This window comes from Artemia franciscana, unplaced genomic scaffold (genome assembly GCF_032884065.1).
Source record: "Artemia franciscana unplaced genomic scaffold, ASM3288406v1 PGA_scaffold_32, whole genome shotgun sequence".
Taxonomy (NCBI): domain Eukaryota; kingdom Metazoa; phylum Arthropoda; class Branchiopoda; order Anostraca; family Artemiidae; genus Artemia; species Artemia franciscana.
In genome coordinates this window covers 978,748-1,001,071 of record NW_027062665.1, presented here as the reverse complement: position 1 = coordinate 1,001,071, position 22,324 = coordinate 978,748, and the positions used below count along the sequence as shown (strand labels likewise).

Below are 22,324 nucleotides of genomic sequence, written 5' to 3'. Positions count from 1 at the left end.
TATAGACAGGGATGTATATGGACGTACCCCCTTATGTAAATAAAATAAAGAAACATGTCTTTATGTGACACGAAGTCAGCAATTATCTTAAGTTCCGAAAATATAGTGGACCCGACTGATATTGTGAAATATCATAAAAAAAGTGCTCAGAAAAAAAGGCGTCTTAAACATCATCGTGCAACTTTTTGCATTTATTCCTAATCTACGAGTGCAAATCTTGAAAAATTTAGTTTAATCTTATTCTTTTGGGGCGGGGGATGAATTGTTCTTCTTTTCTTTTCTTTTCCTCGCTTTGCTTTTTGAATTAACAGGCAAAAATGACATCATTATTATTGTAATTACGCTCAGGAAAATGCAATTGATCTCACAAGTAAGCAATATATTTTAAGATAATATTTTAGAGACACCACGGCAACAGCCACAGTAAAATAGCAGATCTGTTGTTATACAAGAAGCTATAACAACAATTCTATTTATACGAGTTACATCAGAAATAACCATTTTTTGTATATTTTGCTCTAAAACGATCTTTGGATTCAGAAATCTTCTAGTTATCTCTTTCCCCCCTCTCTCTCTATCCCACTGTCTCTTTCTCTCCCCAGCATCTATCCCCCCCCCCACACTGTCCGTATGTTTCTTTGGCTAACACTCAAAATGCCCAGAAAAATGGCAACAACTCAAAATGCCCACGGCTCAAAATGCCCACGACTCAAAATGATAATGATTGGATAAATTTTAGGTTTCAGTCCTTAATTGGGATGATACGAAGGGTTTCTCACTCCCTAAACCCATGTAAACCAGGTGCCGGTGCCGGGAGGCGCTGGGAGGGTGCCATTTCATCCAAGACAGGGTAAAATCCCAAACACCAATCATAAAACTGTTATTTTTAATCAAAGAATCATTCTTACCTTCATGATGCAAGTTAATTGGTAGATTTGTATCTCCTGGTTTTGCTTTCTGTGTCGGCACAATTTTACACGAAATTGCTTCTTTACTTGAACGCAAACAATTCTAAACTGATCAAGAAACACAGAAAACAATTATTTTTCACCCACCTGTTACCTCCCGGTACCTTCCCGTTTGTCAGTTTTTACCCTGTCTAGGATGAAATGGCACCCTCCCGGCACCTGCACCCGGTATACACTCATTCCCAGCACCCTTCCGACACCTCCTGTCACCCACCTGGCACCTTCCACTTATGTCAGTTTTTAACCATGTCTAGGATGAAATGGCACCCTCCCAGCGCCTCCCGGCACCGGCACCCGGTGTACACGGGTTTGGGGAGTGAGCAACCCCTCGTCTCATCCCTATTTAAGGACTGAAACCTAAAATTTATCCAATCATGCGCATTTCGAGTCGTGGGCATTTTGAGCCTCGGGCATTTTGAGCAGTGGGCATTTAGAGTCGTGGGCATTTTGAGTTGTTGGCATTTTTCCTAGGCATTTTGAGTCGTGGGCATTGTGAGCATGGGCAAAAAAATGTGGTAATTTTGGGAACCACCCGTTTCTTTTGTCTATCAGTCTTGAAAAATTTCTTTTTCAAAGGTAATATAACTGGCCAGGCAGTAAAAGATCATCAAAATCTTTTAGTTCTATTTTGGGTCTTGTTTTTGTTGTCTTACTGTTATTTGTTTTACTGTTATTTATTTGTTTACTGTTGTCTTCGTAGTTACTTTTGAGCGAGAATAAGCTAGAAATAGCTGCCAACTTTCGTCCGCATTTCCAATTTCTAATATTTTTAGATAATAGTTTTGGTCGAATTTCTAAATAATTTTTTTTCAGATTTTTCATCAAGTTCTTCCTGAAGTGTAACCAAAACTGTTTGAAAAATGCAGGCAATCCAAGGGATATGCGGCGCTTTCAGGTAAGTAATTTATCCAGTAAGACCAGCTAACGGAATTTAGACTCATATCCTGTTTTGTTTCATTCAAATTATATCATCTTCCTCAAACCAAGTGTTTCTCCACTTTTCCTACGTTTGTACTCCTAATAGTGCTCTGGACAGGGCCAGATTCAGGAGGTGGAGTCACCTCCTGGTTTGCTCCCCCCCATAAAAAATTGTTTTTCTGACTAGTAAATTGTTCCTTAAAATGTTGGGAAAAAAAGTATTTGACAAATTCTACGGGAGGTTAACTCCTTCGCCTTCACTGTTTGGTAACCCATCATCCCAAAAAATCTTTTGCTACCCTCCTCGAAACTCAAATCCTGGATGGGGGCCTCCCTCTGGATTTACCTTGTTCTTCTGGGTACATTGTTTCTCATTCCTTGTGAAGTTAGAAAGATACCAAGTACGCCTTATGACTCTGGCATGAAGAAATTTCCACGAAAAGTCATTATTTCATTGTAATTGCATTAAGATGAAAATTGAGAGTTTTTTCTCTACCTGAGCACTTTATTTATGATCAAGTTTTTCCCACTCCCGTCAATAATTCTACAGAAAGGTCAATCCCGGTTACAAAACCCAAATTGCAAGAGACTTAAATTTCTTTTTTATGGTGGTGATAGCAAATTTCTCTGACATTTGGAGGCCACATTAGACAAGCTCCGTTGACATTCCCTAGCATGGCTATAATACTCATTTGGCAAATTATAAGAGACATCCATTGCCAGGGGAATGTCTTCTACAAGAAGTGTGTGGCTTAATCAAACTGTTTACACAAAAGGGACCATATGCCAATTATCAGTTGCGGGTGTCTGTTTAATGAAAGATGAAGAGCGGAAAATAAGTTATACTCACCACTTGAAGTTTTCACGTGTCGATGCGAAGATGGATGGAACCGAGTCTAATGTGGGCTAATCCAGTTCATCTATAATGACCTTATAATAAATAAAAGAGTGTATAGGGGCAAATAAGCAATGCATGTGACAATTTTGTTGGGGATGGGAGGAGGGAAGGTTTGTGAATGCAGTGTATAGGAGAAGGGTGTTGGAATTATGTGAGACCGCGAAAATGTCATGAGGTATATGAGGTAGGGACAATAATTCCCCTGGGCAAGCTCTGTAAAACACCGAACTTTCAGACGAGGAGCAGACATTTTACGCGTTAAGTTCCTCAAAAAGTTTGAGACCTGATTACTCAGATTTTCAGAGACACGTATAGTGAATTTCGTTAATGTAAAAAAAGCACTTGCACTCTTTGACCGTAGTGATTTCTTTTTCCTCCTATGATTGTCATAAAAAAGTTTTTTCCTTTATATTTCTTAATAAACTGATCATTCGCATTAACTAATAGTACATGCGTCTTGTAAAATAAAAGTTTGGAGCAAAAAAGCAATGCATGTTTAATATAACACATTGCGTTGATACCAACCTTAATCCTAAATCCCTCTTAGCTGTCATTGTAGCCCACCAGATCATGCATACAATATATTTAAAAGTTAAAAGTGTATTTGAGTGTGTTTTTTCTTTTATGCATCTATTTACAATAACAAGCCCTTTGGCTTACCATTATTCCAATTCGCTAAATAAACAAAATTAAAGTTAAAAGCTTAGAGGTGGTATCAATTCCAAGGCTGTATTTCTATTATATACGATGCTTGTCCCTGCTTCAGCTGAGGTAATCAAAACGATATAAACCTTTTGCACGAAGCAAGGTCTAGTGGCTGGTTACCCCTCGGTCTCCTGTCTGATTCGTTTCCTACCATACTTGTTTCCTACTCCTGATTGCGCTGTTTCCAACTTTTTTCCTTACATATATTGTTAGAAAGAGGACCTTCTAGCATAAAACTTATTTCTGCATCTTAGATATCTGAGAACATTTTAATTTAAAAAAAGTGATACCTCTTTACAACACTCAAAAGACCCAAATCTGTTTTCTAGTTTTTTCTGCTCTACTGTAAAATTTATGTGTCATAACATGCCGTCTTTTGAATAACCACAGACACCTTATAATCTTGAATAAGTTCAGCAGCGATTTTGCTCCTTTATGTTAGCTGAGGGGAGTTGAAAAAAAATTAGCTAACACATCTTGGATGTTGAAATAGTAGTTTTGAAAAACCAAATGGATTAGTTAACAGTATTACACCATATTCGTAATGTCATTCTTGTGGGAGTTAGGGGCAGGATAACCGAGTAGGTCACAGCGGTACATTGTTTACATTCTTTTATAAGCACACTCTTTTTTATCTCTTTGACGGACCTTGAATAAAGAATTTAATTCCCAAATCGGATAAAAGATTTTAAAATTATTATTTTTTAAAGGAAATAGCATTTTGGAAGCCGTTCAAGAGCATAAAATGGAGTAGATTACTAGAATTCTGCCTTCTGCAAATAATTGATTACTTCGTAAGCTTTTGTGTGTTGGCGCTTGCGGCTGTTAAACCCTTTTCTGAATGACGCTTCAAACATAATCTGTATATTAGACAAAGTTTGATGGGGGTCTCATATTTTATAATTCTAGCGCGTATACATACTTTGTATGATTAAATAAAAACTCGCATAGCGTATCATTAGCCCCAAACTTTCTCATTTAAGGTCATCATTCTCCCACAAATTTCTGTTGATGGAATCAGTTACGGAATTTCAGAAAATATGTTTGTCCACAATAATTCAAAACATGGACGAAAATTTACAAAGAGACTTCATGATGCTACCGACGCATTATATCATCCTCACTTATCAGCACCAGTCATTCATGAAATCTTCCCTTGTGAAGCATGGACCGGTGTGAACACAACTGCGATGATCAGAGGAGACAATTTTCATGATGGTATACAGGTCATGTTTGGCAGTTGTCCTGTTTGGAGTGAGGTAAATCCTTTGATCATAGTTCTTACATTTTATTGCATTCTTATTTGTATATAATGTCCTTATTCTTATAACGATTTGTATTCTTCTTTTGACTAATATTTCTTCTTTGTGCGTTTCTGTTACTTTTTTCTTTTCTTCTTCTTGTTCTATTTTTTAATTTTGCCGTCCCCTTCTATCCATTTTCAATTCCTTCAAGTGGCCAGACCTTTACCTTGCTACATCTCTGTATAACGTCACTTTTCCACGTGTATCTATGATCTATAATTTTTCTCTTCATTGAGGTCATTATCATTATTTTTTTCAACTTTAAGACTCACTTTATACCAGGGAAGGACTGGAACACCAACGTGCATCCTTGGATGAAATGACTTCTTTGTGCATTCACATCCTTGTCTTCAATTCTTCTTGTCATTTTGCCATCCATTTACTTTTCTTGCTTTTTCATTTTGTACTTCATCTTCCCAGGAGACAAAGGTTCCAGATCCCCACATAAATAAATCCCTGCCTGATATTTCCACCTTTCAGGTGTATTTACGGTTTTTCTACTTTCATTTAATATTTTCCTTTTTTTACTTTCTTTATGGTACCACGGATGTTCAGAATCCACTGCATTCCTTCCAGATAGTATTCCTTTGCACAGTGTAACCATTTCGTTTGGAGAGTGAAGTTTCGCACCCCTCCTCCCTCCATGCCCGCCTGATCTTTGTAGCAACTAAACATATTCTAATCTAAGCTCTTAAATGAGACACCAGTATTTGGATTATGTTTTCATGGAATAGGTGACGCGAATTCCAGTAGTTTAAAATGATTTTCCATCTCAATTATCTTCATTTTTTCCTCTACAATTTATTTTTGTTGGAATAGTTCAGGGTAAAAATAGCCTTTGAAACTAAATTTCCTCTTTCTTTGAAGCAACCTTCGACTAGAAGATCATACGCTTGAATTTTGGAAAACCCACTTAAGAAAAAAACAAACAAAAACCGTTGTAATAGTTTTTCAAAGTTTTTGAAAAACTATTGGTCGCCTGCTCGAAGAACTGACCAGGTGTAGTAGTAATTTGTTTCCAAATCCCTACAGAGTAGTTCACTACACAACAATTTAAAAACTGTATTTCCAGTTTATTTTCTCCCCTTGGGACTTATTATTCTACTTATTTATTCTGTACTATTCTATACTACTATAATATTCTTATTCTATACTACTTTTTCGCTTCTTCTCTCTCTCTCTCTCTCTCTCTCTCTCTCTCTCTCTCTCTCTCTCTCTCTCTCTCTCTCTCTCTCTCTCTCTTTTCTTTTCTTTTCTTTTCTTTTCTTATCAAACAAAATGTCTCTGGAAAAGCTATGAGGATAAACAGTTTTTAATACTTTGTATGAACATATATTAGATATAACCCTTATTTAGGTAACGTCCCAGCACACTATCAAGATTCAAGTTCCCCCCAGACCTGTCCCTGGCGTCATTGATGTGAGCCTAACCGTGAAGTCAAAACCAGTATCCCTAAAAAGCACCTACAAGTTCACCTATATATGTAAGTATTGTGCACTTCTTTTATATAACATTTTACAGTAATAGGATAGGCTAGTGTGTAAACATAGTACGATACTAGTATAATTTAGGGTAAGAATTTTGCTGAATATTTTTTTTTCCAGTTTAAGCTACGAATTTCCAGTTTAATCTTCTTCGTAGATTGATTGATAATTGATATTAATCCTCAAAAGGTTGGTAACAAAAAGTAAAATAATAAGATATAGAACTTCAGTTTTAATATGATTTTTCTGTCTATTTTGGTTTACAGTTTATTTTTGACAAACAAAATTTGCAAGATACAAAATTTGATAATTATGGTGGTGTTGGTGTTTACTAACAAAAACCTTTTTTATCTAAGAATTACAAGTGCCGATGGGAAAGAGGATTTGGGCTAGTGGAATAAAGTCTGTAAATGGGTATGGATGCCTTTACAACCCTCCAAACTGTCACCTAACGGACTATCCCTTGTGGTGAATTTAATGTTCCTGGTTGCATGCAGCTCCAAAGCAGAGCCAGAATGACGAAGGATATGACTTGAATGATCTACCTATCTGTTAGACACTTGAACAGCTTGTTGATCTAAAAAAAAATACATAGGTTGGAGCAAGTCATCTTGTCTTGGCCTGCTTCTTAAAAGTCGACCAAATCGTTTTGAGGTAAATTCTAATGTATTCACTTGTGACCCTCTGACTTTTGAAATCTATTATAGCAGAGACCCTATTGGATGAAAACACAAGAAAGGAAAAACTTTATCTTTTATGAGTATCAGAGATAAGTCCCCCCCCCTCCAATACGAAATATGAAGTGATCTTTCAATTTTGACCACCTTTTCACATAAAGCGTGTTTTCAGGCACCTATTTTACGCTACTCATTGTTAGTTTACTCTTTTTTCTTTTTCTTTTTTTAAACTGAGTGGAGCTACTATCGACCATAAAAATAGTGGGGTTGAGATTCCCAAAAACATACGATCCACCATGTATATATATATATATATATATATATATATATATATATATATATATATATATATATATATATATATATATATATATATATATATATATATATATATATATATCATGAAAAGAGAAATCACCAATGCAACACCACAAACACATAAAAAAAAAAAAAAATGAGGCCTTAACCCTACTCATCCATACAATCATATAGGTCAAACAGCATAGCCAAACACAATCAACCATAAAGAATGATCCATGGACAGGCAGTCATGTCGTCAATAAGTATAAGTCGTCATTTACCAAACAATAGAAAAAATAATAAAGACAAATAATTCAGAGGCAACAACCCAACACAAGGGCTCATCAGGAGAATACACTGGCCTATAGGGTTTCGCCACTTTAATATATATATATATATATATATATATATATATATATATATATATATCATGAAAAGAGAAATCACCAATGCAACACCACAAACACACATAAAAAAAAAAAATGAGGCCTTAACCCTACTCATCCATACAATCATATAGGTCAAACAGCATAGCCAAACACAATCAACCATAAAGAATGATCCATGGACAGGCAGTCATGTCGTCAATAAGTATAAGTCGTCATTTACCAAACAATAGAAAAAATAATAAAGACAAATAATTCAGAGGCAACAACCCAACACAAGGGCTCATCAGGAGAATACACTGGCCTATAGGGTTTCGCCACTTTAATATATATATATATATATATATATATATATATATATATATATATATATATATATATATATATATATATCATGAAAAGAGAAATCACCAATGCAACACCACAAACACATAAAAAAAAAAAATGAGGCCTTAACCCTACTCATCCATACAATCATATAGGTCAAACAGCATAGCCAAACACAATCAACCATAAAGAATGATCCATGGACAGGCAGTCATGTCGTCAATAAGTATAAGTCGTCATTTACCAAACAATAGAAAAAATAATAAAGACAAATAATTCAGAGGCAACAACCCAACACAAGGGCTCATCAGGAGAATACACTGGCCTATAGGGTTTCGCCACTTTAATATATATATATATATATATATATATATATATATATATATATATATATATATCATGAAAAGAGAAATCACCAATGCAACACCACAAACACATAAAAAAAAATGAGGCCTTAACCCTACTCATCCATACAATCATATAGGTCAAACAGCATAGCCAAACACAATCAACCATAAAGAATGATCCATGGACAGGCAGTCATGTCGTCAATAAGTATAAGTCGTCATTTACCAAACAATAGAAAAAATAATAAAGACAAATAATTCAGAGGCAACAACCCAACACAAGGGCTCATCAGGAGAATACACTGGCCTATAGGGTTTCGCCACTTTAATATATATATATATATATATATATATATATATATATATATATATATATATATATATATATATATATATATATATATATATATATATATATATATATATATATATATATATATATATATATATATATATATATATATATATATATATATATATATATATATATATATATATATATAACTTGGACATACATCATAAAAATGAAAGTGATAAAAACTGATGCCAATTAGGACTATCTTGGTGTGAAAAGGGGTTGAAAAAAGAGACCCCTTTAATAGTTTGTGTCAGTGAAGTACTAATTTATTTAATTTATTACTAATTTTGTTCTAATTTAAGTAATAATTTATTTCTATTTACATTGCAGCACCTAAAGAGCCCAATCTGGAATATGGATTTCAGCTGCTTTCCAAATGCATACCCCGACATTTTGGTGATCCGGAGCGACTTCCAAAGGTACGTCACTTTTTATTGATTGTGCCTTTAAGTGAGTAGATTTGTATCTTTTTTATGACCGATTTTCGAATCCCCTTCTTGAATCCGTGCCTTGCTTCTTTGTACAGCTTTTTACTGCTTTTTTGAATCACCTTTCTAAAAAAAAACCAGTAAATATGACTTACTTGCATTTTCCCCTAGAGTTGCACTGCTCTTAAATTTTGCCCAATTAAAATTATTTGTCTTGTTATCTGTAGTTAGGTTTTCTGCTCTTTTTTCAAATCCGTCTCTTATATCTTATTAAATAAAGTAAAAAACATGTTTTTTAACTGAAAGCAAGGAGCGACATTAAAACTTAAAACGAACAGAAATTAATCCGTATATGAAAGGGGCTTTTCCTCCTCAACGCCCCACTGTTTACGCTAAAGTTTAACTCTTTCTCTTAACTTAACTTTTTAAAACAGTAAAAAACTGTTATCTTCGTTCCCCTTTATTCAAAAAAAAAAAAAAAAACTGTTTCCCTGTTATATCCGCAGACTTTCGTTGAAAGCAAAATAGGACGACCTTTAGGCACTTGGAATACCTTCAGTTTTTTAATCTGGAAGTGCCACGTAGGCTTCTTGTTCCGTTAATGAATTTCTTCTTCAGTTTATTTAGCTAGGCCTTGTTTCTGGTGACGTAAATACCTCAGCCAAAACTTTGTCACATGTATATCACTTTGTCTCTCCAAATTAATAAGCCTTATTTCCCTTTATATACTTATATTTTTACAGGAGACAATACTCAAACGTTCTGCAGAGTTTATGGAAGCATTATTGGCAACCGTGCAGCAGCATCGACCGAACGGGTTGAATTCGCTTCTTCCAACAATGAACGGCAGCGCTGCCGGTGTGACGGTATCCACCTTCAATGCTTACGGTGGCCAAATTGCTGCCAGTATGCAAGAAGCTGGCTCTCAGTGGCCTGAAGGTTGGTAAATTAATGATTACCACTTACTCCAATGAACATTAAAAAAAAAAAATAGAATTTTTAGGTAAGGTACAGAATACCTTCCCCCAACTTTCGCCATTTTGGAGATAATATCTGAAACTGTCCGTACATCAAGTGCATTCCTGTCATAAAGTCCTGACTCTTCCTTTTATTAGAAAATAATCCTTAAGATTGGACAGAAAAAATAGTTGGTGAAAGATGGAAAAACTAATAAAAGGAAAATTGACAAAAATTTGTTTAGAAATAAAATTGAAAAAGGGAAGGAACAACAATCTTTGGTGATAACAGATGGAAGTCCAAACCTGAACTTGAATGAGGACACACCCTTGCAGGATTTGACAGTAACGCGGAAATAAGTTTCGGAGAGACATACACGAAAGCTATTAAAAAGAGTACTCCCCCCCAATAACTTACAAGTACTGGGAGCCTTTAATGAAATTTTTCCTTAAAGTTCTACTTTAATTAGATCGTTTTTGAGGCCAATCATACTCGCTTTCTCGCTGTCACTTATCTTCTAACTGCATATTTCTTTGGTCTTGCTGCATATTTCTTTGCTCTTGCTGTGGCATATCTTTTACCGGCATATTTCTTCGTTCTTCACTTTCATTTCTAATTCCATCTACTCCTTGCTGTTGCATGTATTGTAACCGCATGTTTCTTTGGTATTCATATTTGTTTTGACTTGTTTTAATTCTTGCTGCCAATTATCTTCAAACCGGATATTTCTTTATTCGTCTCTTCTGTTTTTCACTCGTAATTCTCGCTGACGCAAGCATTCTGACTGTATCTTCATTTTTGTTTATCATGACTTTTTTTTAATAGCCTTTACCTTAGCTGTTCGGATTGGTCAGATCCGGCCAGATAAGATTGGTTTTGTCATGTTTGATGGTCTAGGTTCTTTATTTGTCCTCGAGGCATAATAATAACTCCCTTTACTTGCTCTACCTAATCTAGACATTATTAAACTACTTAAAATGCCTTTTGTAAATGGATTAATTACACCTGGTATTTTATGCATAGCTATGTTCCTTTTGTTATGTCGTATGCATCAATATATAAAAAGGATGTGTTCGGGCGGCGGGGGAATGATATAATATATTCTCTTGAAATGTACTCATAGATATGACGTCAATCATAAAATTTTTCTTGCTAATCATTTGTTTCTTGTGTAATTTTGCTTGCATCATAAAATTATTAGGAATACATATAGCCATCGAAATATATGGCTGAAACTCAACAATCAATGTGGTTCAAACTGGCATGTAGGCTTAAATAAATACGATCGGAACATTCGTTTTGTGAACTGTACTTATTTACCTTTTTTGGGGGTGGGGGGCTTAATTTTATCCATTTGGGTTTTTTCAGAATAAAATATACCAACGTAGGAGTATTTTTTATCCGCCTATATAGGTTTGGGACTTCCAATTTCTCAGCCAGGCATAATGGGGTGCCGTTCATGAAAATACCGTAGCTGAAATTATTGATAAAACAATGTTGAAACAAAATAATGAATAAGTAATAAAAAGAAAAATAATGATATATTTATATTTGAAACAGAACTGGTGCAATACTGTACGGTGGATATTAGTGAAAATTTGAGTAATCCATTCCCCAAAGAAAAAAAAATTAAACTTGGTTGAGGTCTGATGATTTTCGCCTAAACAGAAAAAGAAGAAACACTGTAAGGTAGATATTCGTTAAAAATTTGAGCAGTCCCCCCCCCCCCACAAAAAAACAAAATAATCTTACCCTTTTGGAATCAGTACTGGTGATCTTAGCCCCACCGTATCACTAGGGTAAATACTCGCTTTACGGAAAAAATCCTTTTTGAGGTTTCCAAGAAAGTAATAGAAGCAGGTGAATAAAGCCTTCAGGAATCAGCTCAAGTATCAAATCAGGATTGAGGCCATATATCAGCTGTTTGACTCGGTTGTTCTTCCTGTAAATTTTTGTGCTTGCCTGTTTAAACTGAACCGAGCTCTAATACTGATTGACGTAGGTTTTTATTTTTAGTTGAATACCATCGTTCTTCCGGAGGTGCTGAAGTTAGTACAGGAGCGCCTTCCCCTCCGGAGAGTAATTCAAGTGATGCCTCAATGCCTGTAACCTCTCAAGGGGATGTTTGTACCAGCTACTGGAATACTGGCACTGATGCTACAGCCATGTTTTCTGCTGCTGGAATGAATTCTGCTGCAGCTTTCTTAGCTCCACAAGCTAGTAAGTACTTCTTTCTTGATACAATTTTCTAGTGTCTAGTCTGAGGAATCATTTCCATTCATTATGAAGATTTTTTCGTGAGAGAGAAAAAAAACACAGGTAAATTTTTGAAACGTTCGGAAACTGCAGGAGAAATCAGAAACAGTATCTATATTTGGAGCAGTGGCGTGGTCAATCGTAATTGCCATCCCCCATGTCACCTGCGCGTCCATCTGGGTCGTTCTAAAATACCTAAGGGCTGGGTTTATCAGTAGACCCACTGGGCTTGAGTCTAGGGCCGTACGATGCCAGGGGGCGCAACAAATGATCCCTGAGTAATTTTTTTCTGAACAGAAACTGGCACTACTTCCACTATCACAGAATTTTGGATATTTCCCCGAAAATCTCACAAAAGCGGAGCGACAAAAACGCTTGGGCCTGGAAGTGTCAAAGCTTTAAATTCGGCCTTGTATAACTATATAGAAAACATTAAAAAATTATTAATGTACTAATTATAAGGTTAGACAACCTCTTAACTCAGAGCAAAATATAGCAGTTTTTATTTTGCATTTTTCTAGGGCCATTGAGAGTGGAGATATAAGTCTAATCTCTCGGGCCACATGTTTTGTCACAAAAGTGGAGCGACAAAAACGCTTGGGCCTGGAAGTGTCAAAGCTTTAAATTCGGCCTTGTATAACTATATAGAAAACATTAAAAAATTATTAATGGACTAATTATAAGGTTAGACAACCTCTTAACTCAGAGCAAAATATAGCAGTTTTTATATTGCATTTTTCTAGGGCCATTGAGAGTGGAGATATAAGTCGAATCTCTCGGGCCACATGTCACGTGACAAAACCAATCTGATCTGGCCGGATCTGACCAATTCGAGCAGCTAAGCTAAAGGCTATTGAAAAAAAAATCGGGCTTGATTTGGGCCCGATCTGTGCCAGAATATGTTGCTAAAGTTGAAATTTATGCTACAAGTTTAGTTGGGTTTTATTAGATTTATAACCATTTGCGATCTGTCCTGGATAATAAGTTATTGTGTGGCAAACTGTAGAATGTGTTTTCGATAATCTATTTTCAGTTTGTCTAGTCTTCCTTATCTTCCATTATCTTCCTTATGATCATGGTATGTACGAAGTTTTTTCAAGTCAAACTTCTTTCGTTATATCTCTAACCAATTTATCAAGCAGGAATGGTGATTCACGTCTCCATTGAAAAAGAAATTCCTTGAGTTTTGTGATGAGAAAAATCCAAAAATGGCCTGGAAAAATTCATTGGTCAAAATTCTAAATACCCTCGTATATGATTTTTTTTTTCAGTTTTGACATCCAAAGGAAATCACTCGAAACGTTCAACAGGAACTAGGGCAGTATTGAACACCTCAAGGGAGGGACACTTCGTTTTTGAGGCCCCTTTACCAAAATAGCATTAAAATTAACCAGATGAAAAGTGGACTATTTTCCATTTCAATTTTTTTTTCTTTGCTCTCTTTCCCAAAAAAATTAAAGGAGAAAACAGATTGCACTCGGTACTCTTAATTTCTAGCCCCCTCTCAATTTTCTTTTTTTCTTTTTTATTTGCATTTAATTCAACAATAATAAGTCATTTATGACTTACTGGATAAATGAGAGAATTGAAGTAGCTCAAAGAAAGTAAATAAATTAATATTTTCCACGACAAAACTACAAAAGCAAATGTATCAGAACTATTGAACAAGAGGATGATAAGGACTTTACAGTCAACAAATTTTTAAAATTTGAATCCGATTATATCAGACATCAAATTATCATTAGCCCCAATCTTACGAGCAATTGCACTAACTCTACAGAAATCAATGAACATCTGTAGCCAGGGGTGGAATCCAGAGGGGAGGGGTCTGCTTTCCCCCTACCTTTTTTTTTACCATCCCCCTATATTTTGAAAATACCTTCTTTGGGGTTTTTCATTTACAAATGCCTGTTTTGAATTTTCATTAAATAATTTAAGAAAAAAAATTGAAAATTTATCCCCACCTCGGATGTGAAAAATATATTCCCCCCTAATTTTCATCAAGTAATGCCGCTGCTTACTAGAAAAAAACTGAAAACTATTATATTTTGCATATTTTGAATAGGCCTATTATACGCTGGACATGAATCTGATAGAAAACAATCGAACGATTGTGAATACATTGAATAAAGTCTAGGTAAAGCCTTATGGGAATATCAACCAGGATTTGAGGTGAATTTAGCCAAACCAGCTCTTAATTTACTCTTGGCATCAACAAGTGAAGAATAACTCAAAAACTAAGAATGATGAGTTACATACCGTGTGAACCAAATTTTTGACCTAGGTATCTTAATTGGGGCTCCTCATCAGTTATGTTGGTTCCTCTATTGCTGTGGTAGTAATGTTTTCTCATCAGTGTCTGGGAGCCTGAATGTCGACCTTCAATTAACATTTTTAATTTTTAATAGTTTGCTTATGATGATTGTGAAGATTTTAGACGACGTATGAAATGATTTTATGGGGTCTTACGTTAGTCTGGCGTGAAAGAGCTTGTTTAAGTGAGAAAGGTTATGCCTGACGTAATGCAACTTAGCTACTTAACAAAAACAGCACATGCAGTGTGAATTCCACCTCATACAAAATCACCGCAGTATCGGGGCCAACTTAACTAAGGAGTCCCCACAATTATTGTAGCTATTTCAATAATTTGCATTAAGGCCGAATATTCACCTTCTTCAGTATTTAATGAAAGGTCTAACTCTTCTAACAAAGTAGCTCCTCAGTTTTCTTCTGTCCTAGAATTTCAATCTTTCTAAGTAGGATGATAGCTTTGTTATTATTCGATAGTTATGATTCAGCTTTATCCATATACTGAGTTAAATTCGCTTTGCGCCTTTTTAATAAAAAACAGATCTGAAATTAATCGACAATCTATGAAAAAAGGTGTTTTTCCAATTACTTAGGACAAGTTTAGATCGTTCTCTAACAAAAATTAGTGGTAATACCATAGTTGTGGATCGGTGAATGGAAAGATCTGATACTAATGAACTCATTGACATAAGCATCTTGTTCTTTCGGTAATAGATACTGCTGTAGCATAGTCGTAAAATTACAAATCAAACAGTTCATGGTAACGAACTGTAGGAAGGAGCAACCCAGGTCGATATTAACCGAAACTCTAAAAAACGGAATTTTGATACCAATAGTTACACCAAAAGAATCACATTTTAATGCTGATTTTAAATTTACAAGTTTCATCAAGTTTAGTCTTACTCATCAAAAGTTACGAGCCTGAGAAAATTTGCCTTATTTTAGAAAATAGGGAGAAACAGCCCCTAAAAGTCATAGAATCTTGACAAAAATCACAATATCAGAATCAGCGTATCAGAGAACCTCACTGTAGAAGTTTCAAGCTCCTATCTATAAAAATGTATGTATGTTTATTACTAACAAAAACGTTCGTACAAAAAATAAAATAATCTAGTTGCATTTTTAAGTAACCGAAAATTGGACACCGACTAGGGCTCCTCCCCCACCCTTTCTTTTATCAAAATCATCCGATCAAAACTATGAGAAAGCCATTTAGAAAAAAAAATTAATATACAAATTTCGTTTTAATTATTCATGTGCGGTGAGCCAAAATCAAAACATGCATTAATTCAAAAATGTTCAGAAATTATTCCGTATATGAAAGGGGTTGTCCCCTCTGCAATGCCTCGCTCTTTACGCTAAAGTTTGTTCACGAAGTGAGAAACCTTCGTTTTCCTAGCGAGCCAAGGAAATTGTCTTGTTAAAAAGTTGCTTGACTAGTTTTTGTCGTATGAGCACGTCACAAATTCTAGAGTGTTTATTATATAACCGATAAGTACGAAAACTTTTTTTCTTTAGTTCAATAAAGTTTCATCCGTGGCCATGCTTTACTTTATTTCATGTTAAGTGAGAAGTTTTATTTTAAATAGTGACTTCACAAACTTCACAAAGTTTTTTTTTCTTTTGCAGGGATGGGAAGTTTCATGCATTCTGGCTCTCTCTACTCGGCTCTTCCAATCAACTGTAACTACCCGTTTCCGTCAACTTCAAGACAATTGTGTGGCTGATTTTATTACAAAAAGTACGGGGGTATTGATGCCAGTTTCCTATGCTAATTCATTTAGCATTATTGGATACAGTGTTGCCAGATGGGTCGCATTCACCACTTGTAGGCTTTTCGAAGCAGTTTCTCATTAAATTCTTTATATCAGTGTATTTTTTATAGTAGAAAACTGGTGCTTTTTCGCTTTTACGGCTGCACTGTCCTGACCAGAGATTTGGTAACACTGGTTGGATATATCGATGAGGCTAGTCATATCTATTCTATATCAAACTAGAGTGTTTTTTACGCTAGTCTTCTGTACGTTATCTAGTTATAAAAACAATCAAAATACGTTCGAAAAATCAGTGTAGTTTTGTCTTAGTATGCAAGTTCTACGCTTAGTATGTTACTGTTGTTACCTCTTTTCTCTTGCGAATTGCAATGACATAGTTACAGGTTTTCCGGGATAACATTTTTTTATAAAAATTTTCCATTTTCTTGGCATATTTTGGCGTATTTTTTGTGCATTTAGAAAATATTATTGAAAACTACAAAAGTTTGACATAAATAGAAAAAATCATCAAATCAGCTGTCTCTATCAAGGCTATATGCAGGGGGTTCTAGCAGGTTTGCCCCCCCCCCCCTGTGTGTGTATTTGAATCGTAAAAACGGAATAAAATGAATATAAACCAATCTTGTACATGTTCTCTGAAGTTTTGTGGTACCCCCAGCCTTTCCCCGAAAAAGATCCCTTCGAAATAAAAAAAAAAAAAAAAATCCTGGATACGACCCTGGTCCATATGACTGCTATAAATTGCCGTCATTGGGGTGTGATGCATATAATACAAGTTTTTTTCAATACTTTTCTACAGCTTAACCAAACACCATCTGAAGCTAAATTCTGACAAAATTCTAGTTTTGCATTGGTGGCTTGATTTCATGCCCATCAGTGAGAAGAATATCTTCATACAGGCAAATATTCGGTTCGTTTCTGCTACGAGTCAGAAAAATTTATTACTCCAGCCTTAGAAATTGTATTTACACGTCCAACTAAACTTGGTATCCAAATAACTGTTAAGAAAACTAAAAAAAAATTACTTTCAATAAGATATACCAAACGATATATCATTGCTTGTTACTTTTCGCTCGGCGAAATCTACTATCATTTCTCCACGTAGCTTAAAGCTCTAATGCATTCATAAAAATTTTCTACTGAAATAATTAATAATGGATTTTATATAAGATAAAAAACTCTGGGAAATGGTTTATGACGGATGTGCAACTTATTTCGAAGGAATTTTACAGATTATGTCAAAAACTCCATTCTTTCAGAAGCCTGAAAAAAGCCCTGGACAAGCTTTACACCTTGGGGATTTCTTCCATTTGTTTCCTCCAGTAGAAGGATTTACATATTCCCCAACTTATAGGGGAATATGTACAGTGGTGTAAGAAATTATATATTAGTGAAAAAGATATTATATTGTTTGAGTTTTCGTATGCAGCATATCATTAGCGTTTTCACTGTTTTGATTATTATAAATGTTTTCCGGATTAACCAATGTTTGTTTGATAATATACTATTTAAATTAATTGTTTCGCCCTCATGTATAGAATACAAACCACGGACTAGGACTCTATATCTAAGAATTAGGAAAAAGGATTAACTTAACAACTTCAAAACTGTGAAACTGCTTTATTAAACATGTCAATAAACAAATTGAGTGCGCAATTTTGCGAAACCAGATTAAAAGTAAAAAAGGTGAAGAATCTGGCCCTGGACTTTATAGTCCTTACCGGCAGTGCCGATTTCCGTTTCTTGACCCTTCAGCCAAGAATTACGATGGGAGATTGGAGGCCAACCATCCTATGCTTTCACACACCCTTCCTGTTTGCCTTCCCAAGATTTCTCCAGGCACCTAACTAGGATTTGAACTCTCATCCTCTCGGGCAAAGGATCCTAAATCCAACACGCCAATCCACTCGGCTAGGACGAAACTAAATTGTTAGCCTAAAAACAATTTGTTGTGATATCTTTGTCAAAGCGGTATTTACAGCCCAACCAGTTGTCCAATTTACGTTCTTATTAATTATTTTGACATCAAGATGATAAGAAGTTTGTAAATTTTCCAAAGTATGTTGTCCCTATTCAAAGACACAGGAGCAGCTGAAATTTTGAGCTTTGATATGGAACTTGCGTTGCTCTAATCTTGAAGGCCAAGAAAAAAAAAACAAATCTACTTTCAAACATTTTTTGTCAGTAGTAATAAAAGAGCCCTAAGGGTGTTTCTTAGTTTCTTTGCCATCCGGTAAAATCTGTACTTTGTGTTTCCTTTTGAATAACGGAATCATATTTCTCAATGAAGCTCCACTCTACTATTACAAAAAAAAACGGAAAGTGAATACTACTACTACTAACAACTCACTGCAGCACCTATCCTAATGTCAACACAGCTACGCACACCCCTCCTTTCCAATCTATTTCAAGCCTTTTTTTACACCCACCCAAGAAGTTTCCCATTTCCTTAAATCTTTGGTTACGATATGATTTCACCTCAACCGGTGACAACCTGCTTTTCCAATAAGTTTCCACTTCCTTTAAATCTTTTATTACGACATCGTTCCACCCCAGCCGTGGGCGACCTGCTTTTCGTTTAGCCCAAGGTGGTTGGCCGACAAGGACAATCTTTGGCAATCTGTCATCCTTCATCCACAGAAAATCTCCTTGCCATCTCAGTCTTTAATTCTTCATAGCCAAAGAATGTGGGCTTGAACCATATTTTTCCTACAGTCTACTGTTTGAGATGCGGTCAGTCAGTCGGGTAACCAAAACAATTCATAGACAATTTTTCTGGAAAACATCTAGCAACTACTGTTCCATTTTTTGGAACACCCACACTTCAGAACCATGCCATCATTTTTTGTTTTGTAGGCTTATCTTTCTATTATTCCGAACTTTTGTCAACTATGAAAAACCACCCTCGATTTCGCTATTCTACTTTTAGCATCTTTAATGTGGCCACCAACTTTACTAATAATACTACCTAGGTAAGTGAATCTGTCCACTTTATCGATCTTCTCTTTAGGAAAATAACACATATTTGCGTGCACCAAAAAATGAACCAAGAACCAATAAACAGCATAAAAATACATAGACTAAAAAAATGCTAGAAAAATGTCCAACTGTTTACCCAATGAGCGCAATGGAAAATATTTCAGAGTAATTAAGTTGAATTGCACAATACATTAAAGCCAATACATTCACATTGCCTGTTTCATATACTTTTCACTAGATTAAACAGCAAAAGTCCCTTTAAACAGTCTTTAACTTTTTTTTATGTTCTACGTATTTTAATGAGCCTTAATTTTTTAATACTTTGATATGTTATATTTTTTTTGACGAACTTGTTAAAATGAGGGTTTTAGTGTCAATGAATTGTCAATGAATGAATGTAAATTATCCCTTCTGTCAGTTAGTTTTGCATCCTTTGGTGTATTAAGTTTTAAGTGTATTGTTTTTCTTTAGCTTTTTCTTATGCTTTGTGCTTTTTTTGTTTTTGTCCCCAAAAATATGAATTCAGCCCTTCCGGGCATGTGATAGCGATTTTTTATATGCTTTATTATCATATGGCACTAATCTTTTAGCTATAGAATACTTTTCAGCTATAGTATATTTTTCAGCCATGAATAAAATTGGTATACATTTTTTAACGAAGGTTGGTTTATACATCAGTTTAGATGTATTCTAATTGTTCATATATTAATGACAGTATTCATCGATTTACCTCCAACACAGAAAGAAGACCTCTGAGAACCTCACCCCCTCTGCCTCAAGATCCCCGTTTGAGGATGTTCATGAGTTCCCTCCAACATTAGATATGATGTGCTGTTTTGCTGTTTAACCTTACAATCCCCCCCCCCATCCTCACGACTGGAACATGGGTATTTGCCCATTTATATTCCTGACATTAAGAAGAGATATGTAAGCACATTTAGGAATATGTGTAAACATTATGGAAGTTGCAGTTTAGAAACTTAGACTTTGATTTGTTGGAAGTGAAGGTATGGAAATGTATGAGAATAAATAAATCACATATAATTATGCATAATTGCATACCCTTTCTAAAAAGTTCAAGGACAAAAAATGAGAAGAAGAATAAGAAGATAAACAAAAAGGTGGGAGGAGGAAGAAGAAGAAAAGATGAGAAGAAGAAAAATTAGAAAAAAAGCAAGAAGGAGAAAAGGTGGGAAGAAGAAAAAGAAGAAGAAAAAAACAAAAAGGAGAGATGAGGAAGAAAAAGAAAAGATGAGAAGAAGAAAAATAAGAAAAATTTGAAGAAGGAGAAAAGGTGAGAAGAAGAAGAAAACAAAAAAGTGAGAGGAGGAAAAATAAGAAAAGATGAGAAGAAGAAAAGTGAAAAGAAGGAGAAAAGGTGGGAAGATAAAGGAGAACAAAAGGTGAGAAGAAGACAAAGAAGAAAAAGTAAGAAGAAGAATGAAAGGTGGAAAGAGGAAGAAGGAGAGGTGAAACCTCGGGTAACGAGAAAAACTTTTTGGTTTCAGAGATTATAGATTATAGATTATATAGATTATAATCTATTATAGACTATAGATTATAGGAGAACAAAAGGTGAGAAGAAGAAAAAGTAAGAAGAAGAAGGAAAGGTGGAAAGAGGAAGAAGGAGAGGTGAAACCTCGGGTAACGAGAAAAACTTTTTGGTTTCAAAGATTATAGATTATAGATTATAATCTATAATCTATTATAGACTATAGATTATAGGAGAACAAAAGGTGAGAAGAAGACAAAGAAGAAAAAGTAAGAAGAAGAAGGAAAGGTGGAAAGAGGAAGAAGGAGAGGTGAAACCTCGGGTAACGGGAAAAACTTTTTGCTTTCAAAGATTACAGCCTTTATACATTCTTAAACTATGATAAACACTCTGCATATTTGGGGGATGTAAAACCCTAGTGTGAGTTCAGCTGAAACAGGGTGAAGAATGCCAAGCTTTCTGCTAAAAGACTTTAAGGTACTTGTATGATAAACCCCCTACCACTCAAGTTGTTCATCCATTGACGCATTAACGAACTTTTTTTGTTAGTTTCTTTCAGCTTAGCGTGATACAAGACAAAGAGAAGTGACAAAATAGATGGAAAATATCTAATTTGGACTATATATTTGCACATTTGGGGGGGGGAGTGAGGTGGTGGTAGAGAATTGGACAGTGTGAAGTTAGAAAACAATTCTTACTACTTAATATACAGAATAATTGTACCTACCACATAAGGCATGCAGACCCGCTATACTTTACCCCCACCCTACCCCTAATGTGCAAATATATAGCCCAAATTTGTTTCTAAAGTATCATATCTTTATCATCCTTGGGTATATTTCATTAGGATTGAGCTTAAGAAAAACATACGAAAAGAATATTAGGTAGGGGGTATATCATATAAGCACCGACTTTAAGTTTTATGCTAGCTATTCATAAATAAAATATATCCATTTATATAATTCTCTACATTTTTTACAAAGTTTGACAGTCGTAAAATCAAAACAAGCCTTTTATTTCTAATCAATGTGTAATAAATATTTATTTGAAATTTCTTTTGCCTAGTTACACTCACCATACATTTCTAATTCTTCTATTTTAGTTCTAGAGGGTAAGTCCTGTATTGTAACTCCTTAAAGATCAATGTGAAGAGTCCATTTTTTTGGCCCAAAAATTTGTATCCTTGGTATGATTTTAATCCAAATTTCATTAGACACAACTTAGTTAATCTAATTTTGGTTCGTTGCAAACCTAAATCAAAATGCACAATTAAAAATAATATACAAAACTATTACCCGAGAGAAACTACCAGAAAACGACAGTGGAAACAGAATATACTTTCACCGAAGTTAATAGAGATTCAGACCATCTTTAGATAAATGAGGTTTGATCCTACGTACTCGGCTTTGATAAAAAAAAAAAAAAAAAAAAAAAAAAAAAAAAAAAAAAAAAAAA

General features: G+C 34.9%; 1 protein-coding gene across 3 annotated transcripts in view; it reads left to right on the top strand.

Annotated features, from left to right (window-relative positions):
• Positions 1-17,915, top strand: part of LOC136041675 (transcription factor COE1-like) — a 49,370-nt gene extending 31,455 nt beyond the window's left edge. For 2 of the 3 annotated variants that reach the window (XM_065726393.1, XM_065726392.1), the window contains 7 exons: positions 1,782-1,863; positions 4,473-4,748; positions 6,150-6,276; positions 9,003-9,091; positions 9,844-10,039; positions 12,074-12,277; positions 16,253-17,915. In XM_065726393.1, coding sequence (XP_065582465.1) covers positions 1,782-1,863; positions 4,473-4,748; positions 6,150-6,276; positions 9,003-9,091; positions 9,844-10,039; positions 12,074-12,277; positions 16,253-16,350 — 1,072 coding nt within the window. In that variant the 3' untranslated portion in view covers positions 16,351-17,915. Of the gene's footprint in view, positions 1-1,781; positions 1,864-4,472; positions 4,749-6,149; positions 6,277-9,002; positions 9,092-9,843; positions 10,040-12,059; positions 12,278-16,252 lie in introns of those variants that run through there. The other variant, XM_065726394.1, reaches the window with a different exon arrangement.
• Positions 17,916-22,324: the final 4,409 nt, after the last annotated feature.